Consider the following 25940-nt stretch of genomic DNA (forward strand, 5'->3'; position numbering starts at 1 on the left):
TAGTACAGTAGATTATTCGTGTTTTTCTGCTTGCTCTGGACATTTCGTGGCTACAACAACACTTGTCTACAAATTACAGATAAAGCATTTCTTACAAATTGTGTGTCAATTAATTTTAGTTTGTAAACGCACTGCAACAAATTATGTATGTTATTATTAACGACGCGGATGTGAACCTATTATTCTCGTTAGTGCCCACAAGCCCTTGCAACTTCCTTTCCGACATTTCTCGGGCAGTGTGAGTATTGTTTTGGGAAATTTGTGTTAATTATCCAACTTCATCCTGGCCCTGCGCTTATGTAGTCCATCGTTTTCTTCACATAATTACAATATGAGACACTGAACTCCTTAAACGATGTAATTGTAATGGGTTATGCCCAAAGGATCAATTGTAAATGTATATGGAAATGTGTAGCCACCAGTATGCAACCAGTAGTCAGCTAAACGGAGCTATTCTGTCATAAATGTCTCGGTTATAGAGCGCATTCGTGCTATGTTTAACGTTTTGTCTGAGGCCCACAATTTCTGGTTCACAGTTTTTTGATGTCAATGTGCAATCACAGTGAAACCAGCTAATTAGATCAATATACGCCGGCATCATTAGCTAGCTGAAGTTGGCCATAGTGCCTGGCCTCATCAGACAAAATTGCCATATCAACACTGGTTACCTGGCTCAATTGTTATCTGAGGCAGATTACGTGGCAAAAGTTTTGCAACGAAAACCTGAGCTTCTATTGGACATTCAGGTAGGTTTGGTTCCTAGAGTAAAGAGTTTCTGTTTCAAAACGTTTTGTAACAGACAACTTTTTGAACGGAATCCAACTAATGAATACACCACAGGTAAACCCATGACATATATTTTATATAGTAACTTAATGTACCATTACACTTCACTTGTCACTGATTACTTTCATGGCAAAGCATAACCAGTCAAGTAGCCACAAGCTCAGTCAGTGGCTTGGTAGAAATGCCACACTGTAGTAAGTCAAATAAACAGTGGACACTAGAGAAATGCATGTCTTCCAAGCTGAATGTAAGTGAGCTAAAGGTTTATCAATGTTTTATGTTATGTATTTTCATAGATGGCGCCAAACAAGAAGGGCGGTGAAAAAAAGAAGGGGCGTTCTGCCATCAACGAGGTTGTGACCAGGGAGTACACGGTCAATATCCACAAGCGCATACATGGCGTGTGAGTACACTGTCTGGGGCCATGACACCATTCCGCTACTGTTGAGTTATGAAAGTGGGTTCCCTGCACTAGGTTTTCATGAAGTGCTGTATGTTTTCTTCCGCTTGCAAGATGTCTTTGCTGCTGTGATTGCTGTTCTTTGCTGGATAGTCAATTTGCTGGGCTGTAGCAGTAAACAAGTAGATTTAACAGTTTTTGCTCAAATGCAAGTAGGAAGTCTCACCTTGAGCAAATTGAGATTAAGGTCTGAAAGGCGCTTGCCCATCAGGCAAATCAGGAGTGTTTTTTTGGTTGCCCAACGATTATGATCACAAAAATGTAAATTAACTTATTTCCGTGAAGAAATGCCATATACGTTATTGCCTGCCTTTAACTTACACATAGGGGAGGAACCAGAAATATCAGTTCTGGAATTCTTTTATGTTGGTTGTCAGTAGAGAAGAAAAAAATCATTATGCTCTGCTTGCCCGACTGCCATAAATGCCATATATTTTCTGTCTTTCATTTTTTTATTTTTTATGGGGTAGAACGAGAGATCAGTTTTAGGTTACTGGAATAATTTGCAGTTTGGTTGTTTTCACTGAATTTTTAATTAGATTTGTATCACCTGCCCAATGTGGCAACCTTCGAGCAGGCTCAACTAGCACAACTGCTCAGTTCACTTGCAATAGGGAAACTCTTAATGTCAGTCCTTGCCTCAATGTAATGTGCTAGTGCATTTAGCGTTGTTTTGATTTTGTACATGCTGTATGTTGGATGTATGCTGATCCTTGTGGGAAAGAGGTACCAGTGTTATTGGGCTTAGGCTGCTGAAAATGTTGTGGCTCTAGTTTTCATTCGAGTTGTGGCTTCTCCGCTATGCAATCTGGTTTCAGAGCTGGTCATGGGTGCACCTCAGCCACGCTCAAGGTCCTAAACGACATCATAACCGCCATCGATAAGAGACATTACTGTGAAGCCGTATTCAGCGACCTGGCCAAGGCTTTCGACTCTGTCAATCACCACATTCTTATTGGCAGACTCGACAGCCTTGGTTTCTCAAATGATTGCCTCGCCTGGTTTACCAACTACTTCTCTGATAGAGTTCAGTGTGTCAAATCGGAGGGCCTGTTGTCCGGACCTCTGGCAGTCTCTATGGGTGTGCCACAGGGTCAGACGACACCATTCTGTATACTTCTGGCGCCTCTTTGGACACTGTGTTAATTAACCTCCAGTCGAGCTTCAATGCCATACAACTCTCCTTCCGTGGCATCCAACTGCTCCTAAACGCAAGTAAAACTAAATGCATGCTTTTCAATCGATCACTGCCCGCACCTGCTCGCCCGTCCAGCATCACTACTCTGGACGGCTCTGACTTAGAATACGTGGACAACTACAAATACCTGGGTGTCTGGCTAGACTGTAAACTCTCCTTCCAGACTCACATTGAGCATCTCCAATCCAAAAATGTTATCTAGAATCTGCTTCCTATATCGCAACAAAGCATCCATCACTCATGCTGCCAAACATACCCTCGTAAAACTGACCATCCTACCGATCCTCGACTTCGGTGATGTCATCTATAAAATAGCCTCCAACACTCTACTCAACAAACTGGATGTAGTCTATCACAGTGCCATCCGTTTTGTCACCAAAGCCCCATATACTACCCACCATTGCGACCTGTACGCTCTCGTTGGTTGGCCCTCGCTTCATACTCGTTGCCAAACCCACTGGCTACAGGTTATCTACAAGTCTCTGCTTGGTAAAGCCCGCCTTATCTCAGCTCACTGGTCACCATAGCAGCACCCACTCGTAGCACGCGCTCCAGTAGGTATATCTCACTGGTCACCCCCAAAGCCAATTGCTCCTTTGGTCATCTTTCCTTCCAGTTCTCTGCTGCCAATGACGAATGAACTGCAAAAATCTCTGAAGCTGGAGACTCATATCTCCCTCACTAGCTTTAAGCACCAGCTGTCAGAGCAGCTCACAGATCACTGCACCTGTACATAGCCCATCTGTAAACAACCCATCTATCTACCTACCTCATCCCCATACTGTATTTATTTATCTTGCTTCTTTGCACCCCAGTATCTCTACTTGCACATTCATCTTCTGCACATCTACCATTCCAGTGTTTAATTGCTATATTGTAATTACTTCGCCACCATGGCATATTTATTGCCTTAACTTACCTCATGTGCACTCACTGTATATAGACTTTTTGTTTTATTTTGTTCTACTGTATTATTGACTGTGTGTTTTGTTTATTCCATGTGTAACTCTGTTGTTGTATGTGTCGAATTGCTATGCTTTATCTTGGCCAGGTCACAGTTGCAAATGAGAACTTGTTCTCAACTAGGCTACCTGGTTAAATAAAGGTAAAATAAAAACAGCTTATGCCTTGTAGTTATTTGGTGGATGCTTGTTTTGGAACGCAATTATGGGCATAGTCATCAATAGGGCTGCAATATTGTTTCCATGGCAAAAATGAAAACACGAAGCAGAGCTAACCATTTGGCCCTTTAAAAACCTGCTGTATGTAAAATATTGAGTTCTATATCTTGGAATATAAATAAATGTGACTCTGGATGACAACATGATGTTTCCAACATTAGGGCTGTTTTTCTAAAGTTAAATCTACTTTGTGTTTTGTTTCCTTGTCACGATGCTAACGAGTATTGCGATACTGGTATTTTACTGGCACTAGTCATAAGAATATGTTCAAACCAAAGCGCATGTCCAACGCAGCAGTGTGGGGGGGTAAGGAGAACATTTTGGTAAAACCGCTGTTCTGTGCTTTGGTTGATGGATAGTATACTTCGTTGCAACATTTCTGATGGACAGACAGCACAACACAAAGACCTTCCCACAACGCACTACTCCAATTTGTCTGGTTTGAAGGCACGCTATTGGCTTTCCTTGTTATGTTGCTCATAAAAGTTGCCTCTGCTTGTTTTGACAAGTGACATACAGCAGGTTTTTAAAGGGCCAAATGGTTAGCTCTGCTTCGTGTTTTCATTTTTGCCATGGAAACAATATTGTATCAACCTCTTGATAATCTTGGTTGGTGATGCAACTAACATTGCTTCTTGTTCCTGTGTCCCTTCAGCTCCTTTAAGAGGAGGGCACCTCGCGCTCTCAAGGAGATACGAAAGTTCGCCATGAAGGAGATGGGAACCCCTGACGTGCGTATCGACACTCGCCTGAACAAGGCTGTGTGGACCAAGGGGGTGAGGTAAGCAAACCCTTGTTTCTTACATCAGAAGCCACAAGCTTTTCTGTACCAGGGAACTGCTGGCTGTGGACTTTCCTTGATGATCTGCTCAATTTTAAAACTAATAGTTGATAACTGTCATCTAACCCTCTGAGGGACCATGAGTTGCAGGTACAGTCTAAAACAGGTTAGTGCTGTGGCTTCAAGGAGTGTTGTGATGACATGCACTTAACTTGAATATGATCCAGACTATGCTGAATTCTGAAGTCTTTGCAGCCTTGTCAAATTCAGTGCTTCCTCTATATTGGACTGTACTGGCCAGAATGGCTGCTACAGTGAAACTGTAGTTCATGGGCCTCGCATTCCTTTTCTATGGATGTTGGGGATACATTTGTGCTATAGACAGTTGATTATTGATTTCAGTGATACACATTCTGTCCAATTTTAAGTCTAAGGGTTAGTTGAGCATCAGGATCTCTCTGTGTCTCTCTCCCCCTCCATCTCTCAGCCAAATAAAAACCACTCTCCCTCCTATCTGCTTAATGCAGTATTGTCCCAATATCAAGTGGTAGAGGCTAGTTACACCAACAGATAGCCACTTTGACCGAGCCAGTGCTGACCAGTCAGGGCTGGCTTCAGAGCAAACTGATATCCTGGTATGCTTGGCGATGGGTGTAGAGTTGGTGCAAATAGTACAAGTTGATGACTGTATAAACTGTTCTGCAATGCCATGCACTTAGATGCAATGCACTAAAACTAAGGACAGTTTCTTCATGCCAACTGATAATTTCTATGTTATTTCAGGAATGTCCCATACCGTATGCGTGTGCGCCTGTCAAGGAAACGCAATGAAGATGAGGACTCTCCCAATAAACTGTATACCCTCGTCACATACGTCCCTGTCACGACATACAAAGGTAAGCCCAATACCTGCTTGACCATGTGCTGTGCTGACTAGTATCTAGAAGTGTACTCTGACATTTCTGAGGTTGGTGATCTGGTGTGTTTGAAATTAGCTATACTTTTGTCACCGACAAAGTGCAAAATATCCCTGTGTGGGTGACGCTGAAGAACAAGTTGTTGCAGCCTTATTTTCAGATCAGCTGCATGCAAATGGGTATAGAAAGTAGAGGATCTGTGAATGTTACTTCAGTCAGAGTGAGTTCTGTGCTGTTATTTTCCTAATTTGCCTGTTAAAGACTTGACTGATTCTGATTTTCTTTTCTCTACAGGTCTGCAGACAGTCAATGTGGATGAAAATTAATTATTCACTTGTGTTAAAATACATTTATATGACTGCTGTCTTGGATTATATACAATCACTAATTGGGATTCTTGATGGAGCAATTTATGCTTACATAGTTTCAAGTTTTATTAGTTGTATGTACGGGATACACATGGTATACACTGCGTCCAATGAAATGCTTACATGAAAATAAATGTATTTCTAGAGCGTCTGTGTCTGGTATAGTGTTTGGATATACACTGAACAAAAATATAAACGAAACATGCAACAATTTCAAAGATTTAACTCAAATACAGTTCATGTAAGGAAATTCGTTCAACTGATATAAATCCATATATTCATAAGATTGCATCTTTTGGTCCCAACGGTATGGTTGTGGATCAGGAAACCAGTTAGTATCTGGTGTGACCACCATTTGCCTCATGCAGTGCAACACATCTCCTTCGCATAGAGTTGATCAGGCTGTTGATTGTGGCCTGTGGAATGTTGTCCCACTCTTCAATGGCTGCGAAGTTGCTGGATATTTGCAGGAACTGGAGCACACTGTTGATCCAGAGCATCCCAAACATGCTCAATGGGTAGCATGTCTGGTGAGTATGCAGGCCATGGAGGAACTGGGAAATGTTCAGCTTCCAGGAATTGTGTACAGATCCTTTTGACAGGGCTGTGCATTATCTTGCTGAAACATGAGGTGATGGCGGTGGATGAATGTTACGTCAATGGGCCTCAGGATCTTGTCATGGCATCTCTGTATTCAAATTGCCATCGATAAAAGGCAATTGTGTTTGTTGTCCATAGCATATACCTGTCCATACCATAACCCCATCGCCACCATGGGGTACAACATTGACATCAACAAACCGCTCGCCCACACGATGCCATACACGCTGTCTGTCTGTACAGTTGAAACTGGGATTCATCCATGATGAGCACACTTCTCCAGCGTGCCAGTGGCCATCGAAGGTGAGCATTTGCCCACTGAAGTCAGTTACAACGCCGAACTGCAATCAGGTCAAGACCCTGGTGAGGACGATGATGAGAATTTCCGAGACGGTTTCTGACAGTTTGTGCAGAAATTCTTTGATTGTGCAAACCCACAGTTTTATCAGCTGTTCGGATGGCTGGACTCAAGACGGTCCCGCAGTTGAAGAAGCCGGATGTGGAGGTTCTGGGCTGGCACGGTTACACGTGTGAAGCGGGTTGGACATACTGCCAAATTCTCTAAAACGGAGGTGGCTTATGGTAGAGAAATGAACAAATTCTGTCAATAGCTCTGGTGGACATTCCATTACACAATGGGCTTTTGAGGGTCTACAATCTCCTTAGTGAATCAATCTTTGAAAGACAGAACAAGACATGGATGAGGCAAATATTGTTTTAATGATTTACAAACACACCATGTTAGACTTTGTGCAGCAGACATGAAATTGATGTTAAAGAATTGATCAAAGGTCCCATTTATAATGCACCTCAAGTGAACTTCAGTGCACTAAAAAATAAAATGTAAAAATCAAAAGGTGCATCAGTGAACTGGACAGTTGGGTTCTGGAATAACCCAAAACTAAATGTCATTACTGATTCCATTGGCAAAATCAAGTTCTCTGTATAGAAGACCCATTTAACAAAATCTGAGGCACAGCGGTATTGTTTGTAGTTGGTATCTCAACTGATTTTGAGAAGGTGAGTAGGACTTTGGTCTATAATATAATACTGGTCACTAACACTTGAATTAAGAAATATGCTTGGTAGAATAACAGGCTCATAAACAGTTATAGAACACTTAAAATAGGAATTCTTAAAGAACAAAATACATTAATTAGATCAATACAGGACAAAATATATAAGTGTACATTTACAATGTTGCACACAAAGGCAAGATTCCAACGTCCATTGTATGACTGAAACATTTCGCAGTAAACAAAGGCAAAAAATATTCGGCAGGAAAATAACACTTGTCTGCTCTACTTGAGGTTGGAAGATATGGCAAACAAGATCCTGCCTAGGCTGTATTACCAACCAGGCAGCCAATGTCAAATAAAATATTTGTTCCCATTTCATAGACTGGATGAAGGAGAATGAAAACGTGTCTACAAATGCTGAGAAATGTTAACAATATCCCTTTTCATGGTGTTTCATGTAGTGCATCATGTGTGGGACGTTCTCACAGTAGTATATATATATATGACTGACTGATTGATACATGTAGTCTTCATTGATTATCATGCACGTCTCAGCCACCTCTGGTTTTGGTAAACCTGTTTTCAAACTGAGCGGTTGGTCCCAGAAGACGAGGCCACATTTCATCAGGATAGGAAGACCTACACATCTACAGTACTTCTCCCTCGTGCTTGACAGACCTACAACTCAATATAGGCACATATGGACTCTTGGTACCCACTCATCCTTGTAGGATGGAGGACACAGACAACTTATTGGCAAGAAATCTGCCTGGCATCTAGACAAGCAACTAGATTAGAAACCCAGTATTGGGTCACATGGTCATTCTCTTGGTCATGTTAAATCAGCTGGTTCCTTGCTGAAGCATAAGCAGACCGGCCCTTTCATGGTACTGTTTCACCTTTGCTACAGCCACCTTTGCTGACAGGTCCAGTGGTTTCTCAAAGAAGTTGACCAGCTGCTGTTCTGTGAGGAGCGAGGCCAGGATCTGAGCGTAGCTGACCGTCCACTCGCTCGAACTCTCAGACCGCTCGGAACTCTTCCTGGTCCCGTCCTGCCTCTCTCCATCTCCTTCTTTGGTGCTGAAGACAGGGTGGTCTTCTTGACTCCCCTCCCTGTGATCCTCCTCTACCTCGTCTCTGGCCCCGCCCTCGCTGCTGACCTCTGACCGGCTGCGGTGGCCGACCTCACCGATCTGCAGCACCAGGCTGGTCACTGTAGCGATGGCCTGAAAGAGCTCGTTCTCATCTGGGTTGCCATGGAACATGCTGTAGAGGGTCTTACAGAACTGGATGAACTCCCTCTGTAGAAAACAATACGTTTATTATACCTTTGTTGTGACTTAATGACTGTTTATTGGGTCCCTGATTGAATTCCTTCCTTATTGTACAGTGCATTCGGAAAGTATTCAGACCCTTTGACTTTTTCCACATTTTGTTACATTAGTGTTATTCCAAATGTTTTATTTATTTTTACAATCCTCAATCTACACACATACCCCATAATGAGGTTTAAACATTTGCAAAAATGTATTAAAAATAAACTGATATCACATTTACATAAGTATTTAGACCCTTTACTCAGTACTTTGTTGAAGCACCGTTGGCAGCAATTACAGCCTCAAGTCTTTTTGTGTATGACGCTACAAGCTTGGCACGCCTGTATTTGGGGAGTTTCTCCCATTCTTCTCTGCAGATCCTCTCAAGCTCTGTCAGGTCGGATGGGGCGCGTCGCTGCACAGCTATTTTCAGATCTCTCCAGAGATGTCTGATCGGATTCAAGTCCGGGCTCTGGCTGGGCCACTCAAGGACATACAGAGACTTGTCCCGAAGCCACTTCTGCATTGTCTTGGCTGTGTGCTTTGAGGCAACAGGACAACGACCCAGTCTGAGGTCCTGAGCACTCTGGAGCAGGTTTTCGTCAAGGATCTTTCTGTGCTTTGCTCCATTCATCTTTCCCTCGATCCTAACAAGTCTCCCAGTTCCTGCTGCTGAAAAACATCCCCAGAGCATGGTGCCAGGTTTCCTCCAGACGTGGCGCTTGGCATTCAGGCCAAAGAGTTCAATCTTGGTTTCATCAGACCAGAGAATCTTGTTTCTCATGGTCTGAGAGTCCTTTAGGTGCCTTTAGCCAAACTCCAAGCGGGCTGTCATATGCCTTTTACTGAGGAGTGGCTTCTGTCTGGCCACTCTGCCATAAAGGCCTGATTGGTGTAGTGCTGCAGAGATGGTTGTCATTCTGGAAGTTTCTTCCATCTCCACAGAGGAACTCTGGATCTCTATCAGAGTGACCATCGGGTTCTTGGTCACCTCCCTAACCAATGCCCTTCTCCCCTCATTGCTCAGTTTGGCTGGGCGGCCAGCTCTAGGAAGAGTCTTGGTGGTTTCAAACTTCTTCCATTTAAGAACGATGAAGGCCACTGTGTTCTTGGGGACCTACAATGCTGCAAAGCGATTTTGGTACCCTTCCCCAGATATGTGCCTCGGCACAATCCTGTCTCGGAGCTGTATGGACAATTCCTTCAACTTCATGACTTGGTTTTTGCTCTGAAATGCACTGTCACCTGTGGGACCTTATATAGACAGGTGTGTGCCTTTCCAAATCATGTCAAATCAATTCAATTTACCACAGGTGGATTCCAATGAAGTTGTAGAAATATCTCAAGGATGATCAAGGGAAACAGGATGCACCTGAGCTCAATTTCGAGTCTCATAGCAAAGGGTCTGAATACTTATGTAAATAATGTATGTTTTTTTTATTTTTAATAAATGTAAAAAAAAAAAACGTTTTACTTTGTCATTATAGATTGCTGAGGGGGAAAAAATATTTCATCTATTTTAGTATAAGGCTGTAATGTACCAAAACGCTGAAAAAGTCAAGGGGTCTGAATCCTTTCCGAATGCGCTGTATGTACCTGGTTCATTAGAGGTAGCGGTTTCTCCACATTCTTCTCCTGAGCCAGGTCCTTCAACATCTGCTTCAACTGCTCCTGATAGTCTCTGATCTCCTCTTCAACATGAACACACACAGGAGCTACATCAACGTGATCATCTGAACAGGACAGAGCTAGAAACGTGAACCTGGAACACTGAAGCATGAATAGTTACCATTAGGCATCTCTATATGGAGTGGTCTGGTAGTGGACAGCAGAGGGCTCTTCAGTGGAGACGGGTCCTCCTCACTCTCAGTCAGAGCTACAGGAGACAGTCGCATTACGATGAATGTTAATGGATCTCTAGTCAAAGCTAGTTGCATGTCCAGCTAAAGTACATGTCTTAAAGAGGAGCAAAACACCGTAGGAAGGCTATGTGACTCACCTGGAGGTATGTGCAAACGATACAGAAGTCTGATCTTCTCATTCAGTTCCTCACAGTATAGTGTGTCTGATGCCGAGAGAGACACAGAATTGTCACCATTACAATTGATTAACATCTCCAACAGCCAGTCATTGGCTTTAAATCACAATGTGTGTCAGTGAGTTTATACTGTCTGTCTAAATGATAGAGGACCACAGAGGGAGCCCTTCAGCTCTGTGAGTTTAAGAGGTGAATTTACATATTTTCTCTACTTCAGTCAATGTACTGTACACAGCAGTGGCAGCTCCTCCTAAAAGCCTTGGCTGCATATTGATTCCCATAAAACCCTGGTGGGCTGAATTCCAGATGCCCATGAAAGCATAATATGAAAGCACTCATATTACACACATTATCTCTTCAGGCATACACATACTCACTCTCCCTACCTCTTTTAAACACACACCCTCCCTCCCTCTCTCTCACACACACACACACACACACACACACGATGTAAATTAGCTGTTAGCTAAATCTGGTGCAACGCAACCCTTCTCACTTCTGAGACTTGTGTTTTGATGTACATTGTCCCTGTTTCAAATAAATGTAAAAAAATTAAAATACCCAGCCACCCGGCAAACTTTCTGAAGGTGATGAGTAAGTCACTGTCCTGGTCCAGCAGTGTGAAGGTCCGGTGGGCCACGGTGTCAGTGTGGAGGCCACACAGCCAGGGAACCAGTAGCACGTACAGGCTTTTGAACTGGGCCCGGTCCACTCTGTACTGCTCCACATAGGGCTGGCCTGGGTCATGGTGCTGGAGAGCCACAGTGGTGCTCCCATCGCCCCAGTACAGGTTGATGAAGTGCTCTGTCTATAAGAGAAACAGACACAGATGTGTTGTTGTACAGTTGGACTATATGTGGAGGATGTTATCATCGTGCTCTGGCAATGCCTTTCTTAGTGGTCCTTGGAAGATTAGTAAAGGTGTATTGAATTGAACTGAAGTACCTTGAAGAGGTCATAGACATCAGCCAGGTTTTCAGGGGAGAGAGAGACATCTGGGGTCACCACCCTGAGCTACACACAGAGAGAAGGGAAGGGTCAAGCAGTTTGGAGAGGAAAAGTGTAAGATTTCAACCTTTGGTCATGGTGTATTTCATGCATGCGTGTGACTGTTTGAGATGTGATATGAAAGACCCACTGCGTTCTCCTTGGTGATGTCCTCGTGTGCTTGGAGAACCTGGATCCGGTGTCTGCATCGCAACCGCTCTATCTGTCTCACCGTTAGGTCTCCAAATTTCTGACAAAACAGGACAGGGACACACAACGAGAACAAACATCAGTGCCACATTTTCACAACTACCCTCTGGTGGTGTGGAGGGAGTATTGCAGTGCTGTCTTACCTCATAGGAGTCAGTGATGAGGTCAGTGATCAGGGTGTGAAGTTCTACAGTCGGGCTGCCCTCCTCCTCCCCCCTCGGAGACGAGGCAGTGTGAAGGGCAGGTGAAGACGGATTCTCATCGTACTTCACGTGGTCCAGAAAGCTGCAGGCAGAGAAGTTTTGTGTGAGAATGTAGACTATGCTCAGATGTGAACTGTGTGTAGACATGCATGCATTCCTCCATATGCATTACCCAGTGAGGATCATGAGGGCCTGGCCGTCATCTGCACTAGCACACAGCGCCGCAGCGTTCGCATCCAGCACAGCTAGCCCTAGCTGGAAGATGGCTTTGATGCCGTGGAAGAAGAAGCAGTCTACCACACAGACGGCGCTGCGGAAGGGAAGCACACTGAGGAAGAGGGTGAGGAACCAGGACAGGGAGAGGGAAGAGAGGGGGGAGAGGTCGGGAATGTGCTCGGCCAGCTCGGGAAGACGCTCCTGGATCAGCTCTTCAAACACTGACTGGTCCACCTGAGCACCTGCAAACACAAGTGAAAATCTACATTAATATAGATAAACTCATGAACGTACACCTCTATAGAAGTACAGAACATCCTTTATCATCCCATAGAGGGAAATTAATGTTGGTATCGTGGATGTATGCTCTATACACATGTATACACATGATGTCTTGACTTCCACACATGCGTGTGAGAATGACATGTTCTCATTGTGCAATATCCCAGATAAGTGATCTTTTCAGACTTTATTTGAACCAGGAAGCCACATGGAGATGAAAAATCTATTTTCTAAGGAGAATAAGTAAACAACTGCAATTTCAAAGCAGAACAGGCCAGAAGAGGAAATTACTTTGAATGCATTTCATATGTGCCAGAAATAAATAGTGGCACAAAGCACAGGAAATTAGCTTGTGTTTCAGCACACGCTTCACGCTGGCTAAAGAAAGCCTTGAGTTATTGTTGGCTCTGTTGCAGTCAGGGCAGAAAAACAGCCCTGACGGAGAAAAAAACCCCACATTCAAATCACCTAAACACCAGACCGGCTACTAATAGACTATATAGACTTATTTTTAGTACTTCATCTAATGTACAGTACTAGCTATGATGTCAGTAAAAGTGGAAGTAGACGAACCATCGCTGTAGTAATAGCAATGTAGTAACTATAGCAGTGGTAAACCTATGCAGGTCAGTTTGACCTCTCACCTATGACTCTGCGGTTGAAATAGTCAGGCAGCATTCTCTCACACACAGCCACCAGCAGCCAGAAGGCCTCCTCCTCTTTAGTGTACAGCAGCAGCACAGATGCCAGGATATTCATTGACTAGGAAGAATGACAGGCAGTCAGTTATACTCTACCTGCACTGTATACACATTGTGACATAGGTTACTGTATGGTAGTGGATACCTTACCTGGCAGTAGCCAATCTTGGGGTTGCGGTGGGCATATGCGGTGAGGACGCGGCGTAGGGCAGCGATGCCCGTGACGTTCTGGAAGGCGGGGTGGTCGGGCAGCGAGCGGTGCAGGTCTCTCTCGATCTCCTCCGTGGCCAGGCTGCTGTGGCCTATAGACTCCGTCACCAGCCCCGAGTAGTAATCTGGGTGGGATGCCAACTCTGACGATGAGTCTGTGTTTCCAGGGGGAATGGTGTCGGTGTTACACAGCAACAGCATATAAGCACTTACATGTTCATAAAGGCCTGGTCGGAAAACATCCCCTAGGCCCTAACCCTTCTCTTCTGTTCCTACCCGTAAGTGTTTGCAGATCTAAAAGGAATGGATAAGTTACCTATCTGGTTCCTTCAGATCTGGAAACACCAAAAAGATAGGGGTTACTTTGGGACAAGGCTTGTTTGGAGCTCTTGCCCTTTGTTGACTCCCCCTGGAGGATGTGATGCGTTTAGAACATTGAGAGGGAGTAAACAGGTGACTGGGGATAGTTTGATATGGGGGCAAAGAAAACAGTCTGTTCAGGTGGAGTGGAGCCAGTCTGCTGCCAGTCTGTTTCTGGTGCAGTCTGTGAAGTGTGTGTTCACACAGGCCTAATTGCTTGTTTTCATTGGAGATGAGGTCACAAGCTATTTGTATGCCCACTATATCCTGCTGATCTGGATTCCATATGACATCAACTCTGACACAAACAGAATAAAGCAAAGCAGGAACCCTGAGAATAGACTATAAAGTTGCATCAAAACTAATGGTTTTGAAAAAAGGGAACTGCTTGCCTGGTAAAAGCCCCTCCCCAAACTCTAAGATAAAATGGCACATACCATAAATGCTAGGCATTGTACATTGGAACGGAACTGAAAGTAGGCAGTCGAGCAGAACACAGAACAGTACTCGCCATCCCTCCTTCGAGGATTTACAGATATCTACCCTAAAGATAACCCCACCCTTAAATACAGTACCAGTGAAAAGTTTGGATACACCTACTCATTCAAGGCTTTTTCTTTATTTTTACTATTTTCTACATTGTAGAATAATAGTGAAGACATCAAAACTATGAAATAACACATATGGAATCATGTAGTAACCAAAAACAGTATTTAAAAAAATCAAAATATATTTTATATTTGAGATACTTCAAAGTAGCCACCCTTTGCCTTCATTACAACTTTGGACACTTTTCACATTCTCCCAACCAGCTTCATGAGGTAGTCACCAGGAATGCATTTCAATTAACAGGTGTGTACATCATTACTTTAAGATATGAAGGTCAGTCAATTTGGAAAATTTCCAGAACTTTGAAAGTTTCTTCAACTGCAGTCGCAAAAACCATCAAGTGCTATGATGAAACTGGCTCTGATGAGGACCGCCACAGGAAAGGAAGACCCAGAGTTACCTCTGCTGCAGAGGACAAGTTCATTAGAGTTAACTGCACCTCAGATTGCAGCCAAAATAAATGCTTCAGATAGTTCAAGTAAGAGACAAATCTCAACATCAACTGTTCAGAGGAGACTGCGTGAATCAGGCCTTCATGGTTGATTTGCTGCAAGGAAATCACTACGCTTAGTGGGACTATCATTTGTTTTTCACAGGACAATGACCCAAAACACCATGCTGTGTAAGGGCTATTTAACCAAGGAGAGTGATGAAGTGCTGCATCAGATGATCTGGCCTCTAAAATCACTCGACTTCAACCCAATTGAGATGGTTTGGGATGAGTTGGACCGGAGAGTGAAGGAAAAGCAGCCAACAAGTGCTCAGCATATATGAGAACTCCTTCAAGACTGTTGGAAAAGCATTCCAGGTGAAGCTGGTTGAGAGAATGCCAAGAGTGTGCAAAGCTGTCATCAAGGCAAAGGGTGGCTACTTTGAAGAATCTCAAATATAAAATATATTTTGATTTGTTTAACACTTTTTTGGTTACTAGATGATTCCATATGTGTTATTTCATAGTTTTGATGTTGTCACTATTATTCTACAATGTAGAAAATAGTACAATTAAAGAAAAACCCTTGACTGAGTAGATGTGTCCAAACCTTTGACTGGTACTGTATATTTGACCTGTTGTTATAGCAACCAATGACCTCAGACTCCTCCACCCCTCACCAGAGAAGGTCATCCATAGCTCTCCCCGTAGCGACTCTGGTATTCCCATGGCAACCAGCTTCTGGATCTTCTCTGTGCGAAACATGTGGACGCCTCGACCATACGCAGAGAAGTGGTCATCCCACAGACGCTCTTTCACCTGCTCCATGGTCTACAGGACACACACACACAGGACACACACACACCCTTGAGCAAACCGAGTATTGTAGTACTGTAAGCACATTCCCAGCAATAGCCTTGGGAGGTAGTTACCCAGTATGCCAGTCAGGGGGAGAACAGGGATCAATACATGTTTAAATAATGAAAGAGATGTAACAGAATCACAACCTCATCCCAGAACTACCACTATATCACATGTACCATACCCTGGTTGTCAGTCTGTTTCTAATAGGCTTGACGTTTATTTGCCACTTTTGGTTAAAGCAACTCCTTTGTTGTTGTCATGCTAAACACTTAGAATTCTAATTTAGCCTAATAAATATTTAGCATGACAACAAGAAAGGAGTTGCTTAAAACAGAAACAGGCAACCAATGTTAAATGTCAAGCCTAGACGCATTGGCCAATGTGGCCCTGCTATCCCTGCAGCCACCATTATTATGGTATCTGCTATGTAAACATCATAATAAAGGAGGCTCCAGCCATATCAGGGTTATGGCCGACGGTGCACTAGTTTCCATACTCACAGCCGTGCTATTGTTGAGGCCAGGTTGAGAGTGGTGGTAATATGCCATCAGAGCCTCTGTGTTCACTGTGTGACGTAGTGGTCTCTCCTCGATCTCCTCCCCGTCACAGTACATGGTGTCATAGTAGAAGGTATAGTAGGGAGACGAGGACGTCTGGAGCACCCAAACACCAGAATTAGTCAAATATACACAATGAATGACTAACTTGTGTGTAAAAATACTAGCAGTAATCATATATGTCCATGCAGTGCAGTTGCATTCTGCTTCTTGGTCTAGGCCTGTTGGGCATCACCATGAGATATGATGTGTGTAATGGACAACAGACATTTATGGGCTGGTAGTGTTGCTGTAGCATACCAGAGATTTCTTGCTGTGGAACATAGAGTGTTTCCATTGCAGGGCTCTGAGCCGTGACATCAGACTGTCCACCAGGCTGTCTCTGTCCTGCAGCTCGATCAGCTGGAAGGCCTTCTTACTCCTCACACTGACAATCACTGGGTTGGGCAGCAGGCTGGTGCTCTCAGCCTTCTCTATGGAGATCACCTGGCAGCACAGGAAGAGACAGAGGTAAAAGGTCAAGAGCCAAGGAAATGTTGGTAGTATGGTACAGTAAGGAAAAATATATGGTAAAATGGCATTAACACAGTAATAAACTTTGAATAACTTGTTTATGAATGCAAGAGCCATACATCTCTATACGCGACTGTGGTGTATAGCAACTAATGTATTTAACCATGGTAAAGCTTAAGGCTAAAGGTGTAAGCTCTAACACTTCCAACAACACTTGTACACTGTAAAGAGTGGTAAGCCAGCATTAAAGTTTAACCAGCAGAGTCAACTGCAGTATGATACGATGGCTACCTCTGAAAGGGGGATGAGCAGGCTGCAGTGGCCCTCCTCTCGACTGGCGAAGCATAGGTAGCTGTCGGTGGTGTAGAGCGTTCCGGCTGTGTGGCAGCGGGCATGGGGCGTCCACACTGAACACAGAGCCACCTCCTGGAGACACTCGGCCCGCGGTAGCCGGAAAAGAGCCAGGACGTACGCCCTCAATGCCTGCTCCTCCAGAACCCTGAGGGGAAAGGGGAAGAGTTAGAGTGTGACACTCATAGAAAGTTACTTAGCTGACAGGGGGAAGAGTTAGAGTGACACAGACAGAGATCTGTTCTGTAGAAAATGAGTGACAGTTAGGAATTCTCCTCCAGGATAGAGAGAGAGAGTAAAAGAGGGACTGAGAGTGAATCCTCATGGATTCGTTACCTTTAGTGACTCAGACCTTTCTGACTGACAGCTATGATAAGGAAAACTTATAAAGAATCCAGATACACTCAGATACAGGCAGACTATTCTGGTCACTGCAATTTAGGTCAGATCATTTTTCACTTCCTGTTATGGTGATGAGGAATTTACACTATGCTGAATGATGGGGGAGGGACAAAAATATCACCCACTTGGCGCAAGAGTTGCATGTGAGGAAGTTACCAAATAAATAATACAACTAAACAGTCTGTTACACCCATAGAGATATATAACTGAATGCTTTAGCTCAGCTCTAAAGTACAATTTTACCACTGAAAACTGTCATTTTACACACAAAACCTGAAATTGAAAATGTTATGGTGAATGTACTACAGGTGGAACTAAAACACACACATTCCGTCACACTATGATGCAAGGTTATACAGAGGATGGTCGGAATCTAGAGGGAAGTAAATTAGTCAAGATATCAGGGATTTTCAAGAAGTGCTTGATGAGGTCTCTTTTGACCAAAGCAGATAACAATGAGACAACCTTATTAAACTACTGTTTATCAAACTATTTAATCAGGAAAGCAACCGATCAATCAGATTGCTGACGCCAATCCAATCCTCTCAGAAGTGCAAGGCAAGTCAACAAATAACAGATAATATGAATCTGAACAAACCAAATGACACACCCACAAAAAAATCCCCCGCCCTCCTTTACACTACAATACACTACAACTTCATCTAACTTATTCTGTGTTGCCCTCTGACCTCTTGGTGATGTTGGAGGACTGCTGGAGGACTTGGTCCAGTTCCAGACCTCCGCTGTCCAGCAGGCGTCGCAGTGCGATGTCAGCCAGCTGACCCATGACCCCGAACGCCTCGTCCAGGCTCAGGAACATAGAGAAGTCCCGCTGGCGCCGCCTCGTTGTCACACGCACCATGTCCGTCATGAGGCCAGTGGAGACCCGCTCCAGCCTCGTCACCTCCACCCACGGGATCACAAACTTCACTGAGGGAGAGAGAAGTGGTCAAAGGTCAGGGGTTAGGTTTAGAAGACACTGCACACTGAAGAGATTTCAATGGTTAAAGAGATTGAACAGGATCTTCAGCACTTAAAAATGTGTAAGATATTTTAATTTTATTTTTGTAGGACGTTACATATCATACGAAATGGATGATGTTGTACACAATTATGCACAATTTTCAGGGACACGTTTTTTCTCGAGGGCTACTTTCAAAACTACTGGCTGAAGTTATACAAAACCTCTGCAGCATCACTTTAACTGAAAAGGCACAATGTTTTCTGTAGAAAGTATGTCACAGTTCACAAGATATATAAAGGGCTTGTCATCTTTACAACTGGAAAACAGAGGTTAGAGTTTCTAATTAACAGACACAACCAGTTCAGACTAGTTCACAACCAGTTCACAACCAGTAAGACTGGGGCTATTCTGTGTGCTAATTAAAGGGGGAGCATTTAAGAGGACGGACCTTCCTTTCCCAGCAGGAAGGAATAGAAGGCCATGTGGTTGATGCTGAGGTAGAGCCAGCCATGCCGGGGGACACGCCCCTTCCAGCAGCAGCAGGAGTAGGTGGTGACCAGCTTCTCTGAGGAGGGCAGGCCGAAACGCAGCTCAAACTTCAGCAGTACCTCCCGGAACTTCTCTGGGTCCTCCTCTTGAGCCGCCTGCTTCCCCCTCACCTCCTCTGCTATCAGACCCTGGGGGAGAAAGAGAAATAAATGGACAATGAGAGAAAAAAAAAGAGGAAGAGAAACAAAAATGCAAAACGGGTTGATAGCAAGATACACAGAAATAGAAAAGAAAGTCAAGAAGAGACAACATTTGAGAGTCAGATTAAGTTGAACACAGTGGTTTTTGATAGTAGGCCTACATAGTATTTACAGAGTATCACAGGGCTATAGTTAATCTTATTCTAATAGTACAGTACCTTGACTTTCCCTTTGACGAAGCTGGCGACATCCTCCTTGTTCTCAAACACTGAGAGAGAGTGGAGTAGGTTCTGGACCAGCCAGTCCCAATGCCTGTTCATGTCCTCAACAGCTGCACCTGTATAACAACAGACACACATCAGAGAAATAGATACACAGAGAGAGCCAGAGAAAGAGAGTAGAAGCAGGGACCTACCGACCAACATTTTTGGGAATCGGCCAGAGGAAAAAGAGACATTTCTCAGAGCTTACCACAAGCTATAGTCCAGCTGACCTGTGACCCAGGCACCTGTAGCAGGATACGGAATGGTGTGACCCGGGCATTGGAGTCCAGCACTGTGTCCAGAGCTCCCACCAGAAGACCTGGACAGACCAGAGCAGTCAGACAGAGAAAGAGACCAGAAATGACTGAGAAATACCATCTGACAACACACACATATGGGAAAGAGGCAGCATTATACCAACCCATATGAACGGTTATATCATATATTTTCATATGGTAAGACAATTGTACTAAGCTCATAAGGCATTTTCTACAATAATCAATGGTTATCATTAGTTGAACAGCAGGATGTTTTACAGATTGTGCCTTTAAGCAGATGGGGCACACTGGCACCTATTACACATAACGCCAGAAAGCTAAAGGCATTATCATGTGTATAACAGACTCAGACATTCCACAGTGAGCACTGGATGCCAGCCTTGAGGCATTACAAAAGAGATTGGACATAAACTGGTACCACTAATGGTCATTAACAGTCTCATAATGGCCACATTATGTGAGAACATAACATAGACTTACAAGCTATTAAGAGGTTCAACATAAGTATTGTTCTTTTCTGTTTGTCACTACATTGGTCCAATAGAATCATAGGGTAACAGTATTGGAATCGAGACCGCCTCCCTCTCCACAAATCCTCCACATGTGAAGCCCCAAAGCCATGGCATAAAAACTACAAACTTAAGAGAGTGCCTAAACATCCCAAACTCATTTGTATTTATTAGGTGTTGAGAAGGCTAAATTAACCCTGGAACAACCTCCTCCACCCCACCAGTCATCACCTTAAAGGAACCAGATACACTCTCTAATATCCTGAGGTACCATAACAGAGCCTCTCTTTAACTCCACCACTAATCAGGATCATGATTTTCCACTGAGGCCAAAGCCACCAAACACTAGTCCCTCTTGTCTAGTTTTAATTCTGGCTTTCCTTTGCTAAGCACAGCCATTTAACAGAATGGAGCATTTAGGGAGAGCTGGGAAAAACAGTCCCATCAAAGTGCAGCTAACAGTCAACTGCAGCACATGGCCTCAACTACAATAACAAATTAAGTTTGCAAGAACAGTCTGTTAATGATTTGGCAAATCAAATGTGTAATAAGCACACAGCAGGCAAGACAAGGCATTAGGCTTACTACTTTCATTAGGCTACAGTCTGGTCGCTGTGAGATCACTATCTAGTGTTTGGCATTCCCACCCCCACCCAACCGCTCCGCCACAAAAGAGGAGAGGGATGGAAGATAAACTGAACACCAGACAAATAACTCTCTCCTGGAGCACTGCCCATCCCAGACCACACCACAACTATTAAGCTCTGCCTGTCTGCCGCTCTGAACCATTGTACCCTGGCAACACAAACCTATTTGTCACCTAACCACTTACTTCACAGTGCTTACATTGTAAAATGTAAGCACTGTAAATCATGTATTTTGTTCGGCTTATATTGTTCACTAAGTTTGTATGTCTGTGGACAATGGACATGTACAGTGTGCTCAGAGGTAGAGAGAAAGGAAACCTTAAATGTCCCTCACAGGAAAGTGTTCTTTGTGAAATAGGAAGCAGAAGTTATTTTAGCTAGTGACAGAGAACGAGACGTTGCAGATGTTTCAGTGCTGCTCAATACCCTTTTTATGTTTTATCTAAATCAAATCATGGATACATTTTTTCCAATTGATATTGTACTTGTTCTTCTCTTCCCATAACAAAACTAGGGTGTGGTTTTGTAAGAGCCAAAAACTGGGGCTTCTTCTAACCTTTCACCCCACAGATTTACTTTGGAAACCATGGCAACAAACACATACTCTAAACTCTTGCCAGGAAATGTAATATTGTTTTTATGGGATGATACTCCCTATCCTGTCCTGTGCCTGATGTTTACAGTTCTATCTTAAAGTGAAAATCCCAATGAAGATCACACAAAAACAAGACCAGGTGACACCTTATCATGGTCCATCATCAGAAAAAACTCTATGGAATTGTAAATAATCTATGAAGACCTGAAAGAAAATACACAGGCCAAAAAATAAGTGATATGTTCATAAATTGCCTGTTATTGCTCCAAGGCTTCATGGCACATATTATTTTAAGCTGCAAAGAAAACATTGTTTTGATCATCCCAAATATGGGGAAAACACTTGTTTCCAAGCTTTGTAAAAACCGGATCCTACACTGTAGCCAAGGCAATGGCAAGTTGCAACATACTGTAGCTGCAATCCAACCAAGAATTGCCTTTCGTCATTATGCTCGGAGACATGCTGGGAGACACTCTGGGATACATACTCCCAGCACAATATCAATCAAAAAAATATTGGTTGAATCGCAGCTATTTGCAACATTGTTTATAAATTAGTTGTTACTATGTTGCGTAGCGTAGACTGGTGTGTCCAAGTGGTAATATAGGCTACTAAAGCTGCTGAAATCAGACGAAAGACAGTAAGATGAATGGGAGTAGCTGGCGTATTACCTGTAAATTTTCCCCCTGAATCCCCATGTCCTCTTCTGCGCTGCAAAATGAAGAAATCGTTTGATTTTTCGGTAACCCAAAGCTTCAGCGCGTTTTTCAGCAAAACTTCCTCTGGATTCAACCACATTCTTTCAAAGGAAGAGATTGAAAAAGAGAATGGAACGAAAACAAAATAACGCAGATGGTCGTTGCTGTTGATAGCATGCACACTTCTTCATTAGTTCCAAGCGCATTAGAAAAATAAAAGATTTTCAGAATCATCCATGACTGATCTCATGCGCTGCCAGAGAACGCAAGCGTCTTCTGTTGATATTTTCTCTCACCCTCCCGATCGCAACGGTACAAGTACTCCTCACAGTGAGTCTCATTTCCGCATTCAACCTTTCCTTCCCATATTTCCGGCGAAAGCGAGGAAGTTTCATTTCACTGGCCCTTTGTGATTGGTTATTATGTCTAGTAGTAATTGAAACAGTTTGTCATACAAAACTCAATCTGGGAATAGAATTGGATTGTAAACACATTGTTTGTTTGTCCATAGTAAATGGGTTTAGTCATGTGCCATATGCTGTCTGGTGTAAACAAATAAATCAGAAGATGAATGTTGACGACATCTATTGTATCAATTCTGCATTGTTTACAATTACTTATTATCATTACTACTATGCATGTCAGTTAGATTACCTAGTAACCTACTGTCAAAAGCAACTGAACCTCCCTCACATTAAATTGAATAATGTGTGTAAATACAGATTTTAGATTTTTAGATGCATTCTCTTTGTCTTATAGTTTACAATTCAATAGTTTTTGATCATACCATATATTAATTTAGTGACAAATCAATGCAATGTCGGTGAAGTACCCATATAGACTATAACAATTTACAGAATGTTCTATATGGAAGTAGGAATATAGCCTTAGACTTCTTCTGTGGTAAAACAGTGGTTGCAACATGCATGCTGGGCATAATCAACAAAGAGAATTTCTATGATTTATGTTTTAAACTATGGTGAGAATTAACACACGTCAGTAATGCTCAGAGTTGTCAAAGGACCCTATTATAAGATACTCTACCTACTCATCACAATAAAGAAACATTGTTTTTTAGAGCAACCATATCATTGATCACCACAAGTGAAATTCATAAATTCATAGCCAATACTCATCATAACTACATTGAAAATAATGATGGATTTTTTTTTATAATAACTATATAAGTATAAATATATATATATATATACAGTACCAGTCAAACCTTGACCCACCTACTCATTCAAGGGTTCTTCTTGTTTTTACTATTTTCTACATTGTAGAATTTATAGTGAAGACATCAAAACTATGAAATAACACATATGGAATCATGTAGTAACCAAAAAAGTGTTAAACAAATTAAAATAAATGTTATATTTGAGTTCCTTTAAAGTAGCCACCCTTTGCCTTGATGACAGCTTTGCACACTCTTGGCATTCTCTCAACCAGCTTCATGAGGTAGTCCACATGAATGTATTTCATTTAACAGGTGTGCCTTGTTAAGAGTTAATTTGGGGAATTTCTTTACTTCTTAATGTGTTCTTAATGCCAATCAGTTGTGTTATGACTAGGTAGGGGTAGTATACAGAAGACAGCCCTATTTGGGAAAATACCAAGTCCATATTATGGAAAGAACAGCTCAAATAAGCAAGGAAAAATTACAGTCCATCATTACATTCAAAAATGAAGGTCAGTCAATCCGGAACATTTGAAGAACTTTGAAAGTTTCTTCAAGTGCAGTCGCAAAAACCATGAGGCACTATGATGAAACTGGCTCTCATGAGGTCTGCACAGGAAAGTTACCTCTGCTGCAGAGGATAAGTTCATCAGAGTTAACTGCACCTCAGATTGCTGCAAAGAAACCACTACTAAAGGACACCAATAAGAAGAAGAGACTTGCTTGGGCCAAGAAAAATGAGCAATGGACATTAGACCGGTGGAAATATGTCCTTGGTCTGATGAGTCCAAACTTGAGATTTTCGGTTCCAACCACTGTGTCTTTGTGAGACGCAGAGAAGGTGAACGGATGATCTCCACATGTGTGGTTCCCACCGTGAAGCATGGAGGAGCAAGTGTGACACTGTCAGTGATTTATTTAGAATTCAAAGCACACTTAACCAGCATGGTTACCACAGCATTCTGCAGTGATATGCCATCCCATCTGGTTTGCGCTTAGTGGGACTATCACAACCCTAAATCCGTAAACATGGACACCCTCATAGACATTATCCTGACCAACTTGCCCTCCAAATACACCTCTGCTGTTTTCAATCTGTGACGACCCTCCCACTCTGTCTGCCGTATTCTCTCTTTGTTCTTGTTTCCTTATTAGGATGCCGGTGGGCGGAGTTGGGAGGGTCGCTACATGGGAAACACCTGTGTCCCAGGATAAATAGACCTCTTCCACATTCATTGGGGAGACTCTCTCCATGCAGACACCTTCATAGATTTTGTTGTGGTATTTTTGTGGCCTTTTGTTTGCTTTGGCACCTTTCAACACCCCGCATTATCACATTTATGCATGCAAAACACTCACTTACACTACTGATTACACACACCATTGTCCTTGTCTCCACGTTGTCTCCCTTTTGTTATGAACTTTGAGCCGGTTCGTGACAAATCAGGATCTCAGCGATCACTGCCTCATTGCCTGTATCCTCTATGGGTCCGCGGTCAAACGACCACCTCTCATCACTGTCAAATGCTCCCTAAAACATATCTGCGAGCAGGCCTTTATAATCGACCTGGCATCCTGGAAAGATATTGTCACGTCCTGACCATAGAAAGCTGTTATTTTCTATGGTAGAGTAGGTCAGGGCGTGACAGTTTTTTTTTTCTAGTTTAGTTATTTCTATGTTGGGTTGTTCTAGTTTTTGTATTTCTATGTTGGGCTTTGTTTGAGATGATCTCCAATTAGAGGCAGCTGGTCATCATTGTCTCTAATTGGAGGTCATATTTAAGTTGGTGTTTGTCCCACCTGGGTTTGTGGGAGATTGTCTTTGAGTAGTGTTTGTTTCACCTCTGCGTCACGGTTTGTTGTTTTTGTGATTCAAGTTTGTTTATATGAATTGCATAGTTTCACAGTATAAATAAAATGTGAAACGACACACACGCTGCACTTTGGTCCGCTTCTCCTTCAGCCTACGACAACCGTGACAGATATTAACCTCATCCCGTAAGTCGAGGATGCCTGGTCGTTCTTTAAAAGTAATTTCCTCACCATCTGAGATAAGCATGCCCCTTTCAAAAAATGCAGAACTAAGAACAGATATAGCCCTTGGTTCACTCCAGACCTGACTGCCCTTGACCAGCACAAAAACATCCTGTGGAGTACTGCAATAGTGTCGAATAGTCCCCGCGATATGCAACTGTTCAGGGAAGTTTAGGAACCAATACACGCAGTCAGTCAAGAAAGCAAAGGCTAGCTTTTTCAAGCAGAAACTTGCATCCTGTAGCTCTAACTCCAAAAGGTTTTGGGACACTGTAAAGTCCATGGAGAACAAGAGCACCTCCTCCCAGCTGCCCACTGCACTGAGGCTAGGTAACACGGTCACCACCGATAAATCCATGATAATCAAAAATTTCAATAAGCATTTCTCTACAGCTGGCCTTCCTCCTGGCTACTCCAACCCCGGCCAACAGCTCCGCAAATTAATTACTTAAAAATCAAACAATGTGATTTTCTGGATTTTCTGGATTTTTAGATTCCGTCTCTCACAGTTGAAGTGTACCTATGAT

The 25940-nt window shown here is 43.0% G+C and overlaps 2 protein-coding genes and 1 non-coding gene across 7 annotated transcripts in view; 2 read left to right on the top strand and 1 right to left on the bottom strand.

The window, feature by feature from the left end:
- Positions 1-5838, top strand: part of LOC106582252 (60S ribosomal protein L31) — a 22967-nt gene extending 17129 nt beyond the window's left edge. Inside the window, exons 1-5 of one of the 3 annotated variants that reach the window (XM_014165136.2) lie at positions 6-238; positions 1083-1189; positions 4281-4406; positions 5190-5302; positions 5618-5838. In XM_014165136.2, coding sequence (XP_014020611.1) covers positions 1083-1189; positions 4281-4406; positions 5190-5302; positions 5618-5649 — 378 coding nt within the window. In that variant the 5' untranslated portion in view covers positions 6-238 and the 3' untranslated portion in view covers positions 5650-5838. Of the gene's footprint in view, positions 1-5; positions 239-810; positions 841-1082; positions 1190-4280; positions 4407-5189; positions 5303-5617 lie in introns of those variants that run through there. The other 2 variants (XM_045704710.1, XM_045704711.1) reach the window with 2 other exon arrangements.
- On the top strand, positions 4657-4793 carry LOC123729616 (small nucleolar RNA SNORA5). The gene has a single exon (XR_006761263.1). It is a non-coding gene; the product is annotated as a small nucleolar RNA SNORA5 (small nucleolar RNA).
- Positions 5839-6992: 1154 nt separating the features above from the next.
- LOC106582248 (TBC1 domain family member 8) lies at positions 6993-22549 on the bottom strand. 3 transcript variants are annotated; one of them, XM_014165131.2, is made up of 20 exons: positions 22176-22549; positions 19684-19794; positions 19431-19549; positions 18972-19200; positions 18249-18489; positions 17098-17305; positions 16594-16779; positions 16237-16389; positions 15553-15703; positions 13414-13598; positions 13207-13324; positions 12237-12522; positions 12005-12146; positions 11803-11901; positions 11610-11678; positions 11226-11472; positions 10626-10691; positions 10416-10502; positions 10223-10341; positions 6993-8611 (listed from the first exon to the last, which is right to left on the bottom strand). In XM_014165131.2, exons 1-20 carry the CDS (start codon positions 22300-22302, stop codon positions 8153-8155), a joined length of 3402 nt encoding a protein of 1133 aa, XP_014020606.1. In that variant the 5' UTR covers positions 22303-22549; the 3' UTR covers positions 6993-8152. The 3 variants fall into 3 exon arrangements, with proteins under 3 accessions (XP_014020606.1, XP_014020605.1, XP_014020603.1); XM_014165130.2 differs by having other exon boundaries at positions 10223-10317; positions 13414-13628; XM_014165128.2 differs by having other exon boundaries at positions 13414-13628.
- Between the last annotated feature and the right edge of the window lie 3391 nt (positions 22550-25940).

This window comes from Salmo salar, chromosome ssa21 (genome assembly GCF_905237065.1).
Source record: "Salmo salar chromosome ssa21, Ssal_v3.1, whole genome shotgun sequence".
Lineage (NCBI taxonomy): Eukaryota > Metazoa > Chordata > Actinopteri > Salmoniformes > Salmonidae > Salmo > Salmo salar.